Source organism: Lutjanus erythropterus, chromosome 3 (assembly GCF_056507025.1).
Source record: "Lutjanus erythropterus isolate fLutEry1 chromosome 3, fLutEry1.hap2, whole genome shotgun sequence".
Taxonomy (NCBI): Eukaryota; Metazoa; Chordata; class Actinopteri; order Lutjaniformes; family Lutjanidae; genus Lutjanus; species Lutjanus erythropterus.
The window spans coordinates 775,906-778,405 of record NC_139319.1 but is presented as its reverse complement, the minus strand read 5'-3'; the positions used below and the strand labels follow the sequence as shown (position 1 = coordinate 778,405).

The following is a 2,500-nucleotide window of genomic DNA, read 5'->3' as shown; positions in this document are numbered from 1 at the left end:
GTTTCTGCAGATATCAACGACTGTCGAGGTCAGTGTCAGAACGGAGCGACGTGCAACGTGAGTGACTCACCACACACTTTCTGCAACACACACACTTTCTGCAACACACACACTTTCTGCAACACACACACTTTCTGCAACACACACACTTTCTGCAACACACACATTTTCTTCACCAGAGCGATAAAGAGCAAATGCTGAGCCAAGCATGCAGGCGTGTGTGTGTGTGTGTGTGTGTGTGTGTGTATCTGTGTGTGTGTGTGTGAGAGTGTGTGTGTGTCTCCATGACAACAGCGGATCAGGTTTCTCCAAACTTTCTCGTTTCCCAACATGAGATAAACAGTCTTTTTTCTTTTTAGATGCTGATTGCTCGTTTTTTCTGCCATTCTTCTTCTCTCAGTGTTTTCTTGTTTACTGATGTGAGACAGGTGACGTTTCGTTAGCAGTGTTTTGTTTACTGATGTGAGACAGGTGACGTTTCGTTAGCAGTGTTTTGTTTACTGATGTGAGACAGGTGACGTTTCGTTAGCAGTGTTTTGTTTACTGATGTGAGACAGGAGACGTTTCGTTAGCAGTGTTTTGTTTACTGATGTGAGACAGGTGACGTTTCGTTAGCAGTGTTTTGTTTACTGATGTGAGACAGGTGACGTTTCGTTAGCAGTGTTTTGTTTACTGATGTGAGACAGGTGACGTTTCGTTAGCAGTGTTTTGTTTACTGATGTGAGACAGGTGACGTTTCGTTAGCAGTGTTTTGTTTACTGATGTGAGACAGGTGACGTTTCGTTAGCAGTGTTTTGTTTACTGATGTGAGACAGGTGACGTTTCGTTAGCAGTGTTTTGTTTACTGATGTGAGACAGGTGACGTTTCGTTAGCAGTGTTTTGTTTACTGATGTGAGACAGGTGACGTTTCGTTAGCAGTGTTTTGTTTACTGATGTGAGACAGGTGACGTTTCGTTAGCAGTGTTTTGTTTACTGATGTGAGACAGGTGACGTTTCGTTAGCAGTGTTTTGTTTACTGATGTGAGACAGGTGACGTTTCGTTAGCAGTGTTTTGTTTACTGATGTGAGACAGGTGACGTTTCGTTAGCAGTGTTTTGTTTACTGATGTGAGACAGGTGACGTTTCGTTAGCAGTGTTTTGTTTACTGATGTGAGACAGGTGACGTTTCGTTAGCAGTGTTTTGTTTACTGATGTGAGACAGGTGACGTTTCGTTAGCAGTGTTTTGTTTACTGATGTGAGACAGGTGACGTTTCGTTAGCAGTGTTTTCTGTCAGCGTTCGTCACACAGCTCACGTTGATTCACTGTCTTCAGGAAACTTTCATAAAGTTTAAAAAATATTCTGACTGCCCTGAACATGCTTAGCAGAAAGCTAAGAGACTAGAGCTGCAACAATTAATCATTATTGATTGATTATTAAATTATCACCAACAATTTTTATAACCAATTGATCATTTTGAGTCATTTTGAATTAATAAAAGTCCAAATTCTCTGATTTCAGTTTCTTCAATATGAATATTTTCTGGTTTCTTTCCTCTCTGACAGGAAACTGAATATCTTTGAGTTGTGGACAAAATGAGACATTTGAGGACGTCATCTTGGACTTTGGGAAACACTGATCAATAGTTTCTGACATTTTATTGACCAAACAACCGATCAACCGGTGGAGAAAATGATTGACAGATTGATCAATGATGAAAATAATGATTACACACAGAGACAGACAGGATCAGTGAATTGATTTAATTGAGAAAATAAACAACAGATTATTTAACGATGAAGATGATTGTTAGTCGCAGCCTAAACAAACCTGTCCTCTTCTCTGTGATGTCACTCAGGATCTGGTCGGCGGTTATTCGTGTGTGTGCGCTGCTGGTTTCGGCGGTGAACACTGTGAGAAAGACGTCGATGAGTGCACCAGCGGGCCGTGCCTCAACGGCGGCCGCTGTCATGACGAAGTTAACGGCTTCCACTGTCTGTGTCCACCTGGTTTCTCTGGACGTCGCTGTCAGGTGAGCTGCTGTTAGGCCCCGCCCACTTTTATAACAGGAAGTGTTTTTTTTCCTTCAGGCACGACACACTGAAATGAATCTCTTCACTTCTTCTTGTTCTTAAATCAGATGTTCCATCGCTGCAAGTTAAACGTTGCATTTTTATTTGTGAAGCTATGCTAACATGCTAACATGCTAACAAACATCGCTGAAGACTCACACATTCACATGATGTCACCAGAACAAGATGGCAGCTCTTCTGTCTTCAAGCTGAATTGTTCTCTGTCTCTGTCCACAGCTGGACATCGATTACTGCCTCCACGGTCCGTGTCAGAACGGCGGCCGGTGTTTCAACCTGGCGTCCGACTACGTCTGTAAATGTCCAGAGGACTACGAGGGGAAGAACTGCTCGCGGCTGAAGGACCACTGTCGCACGACGCCCTGCAAAGGTTCATGTTCAGTCTGTATTCTGTCCCTCATCAGCTCCTGTCTGACTGCTCAAAGTCTTC

At 43.1% G+C, this 2,500-nt stretch overlaps 1 protein-coding gene across 2 annotated transcripts in view; it reads left to right on the top strand.

The window, feature by feature from the left end:
* jag1a (jagged canonical Notch ligand 1a) overlaps nt 1-2,500 on the top strand; it is a 37,915-nt gene that overhangs the window by 22,419 nt on the left and 12,996 nt on the right. For both annotated transcript variants that reach the window (XM_084714553.1, XM_084714552.1), the window contains exons 11-13: nt 11-57; nt 1,839-2,012; nt 2,290-2,440. In XM_084714553.1, the coding sequence (XP_084570679.1) occupies nt 11-57; nt 1,839-2,012; nt 2,290-2,440 (372 nt within the window). The remainder of the gene's footprint in view (nt 1-10; nt 58-1,838; nt 2,013-2,289; nt 2,441-2,500) is intronic.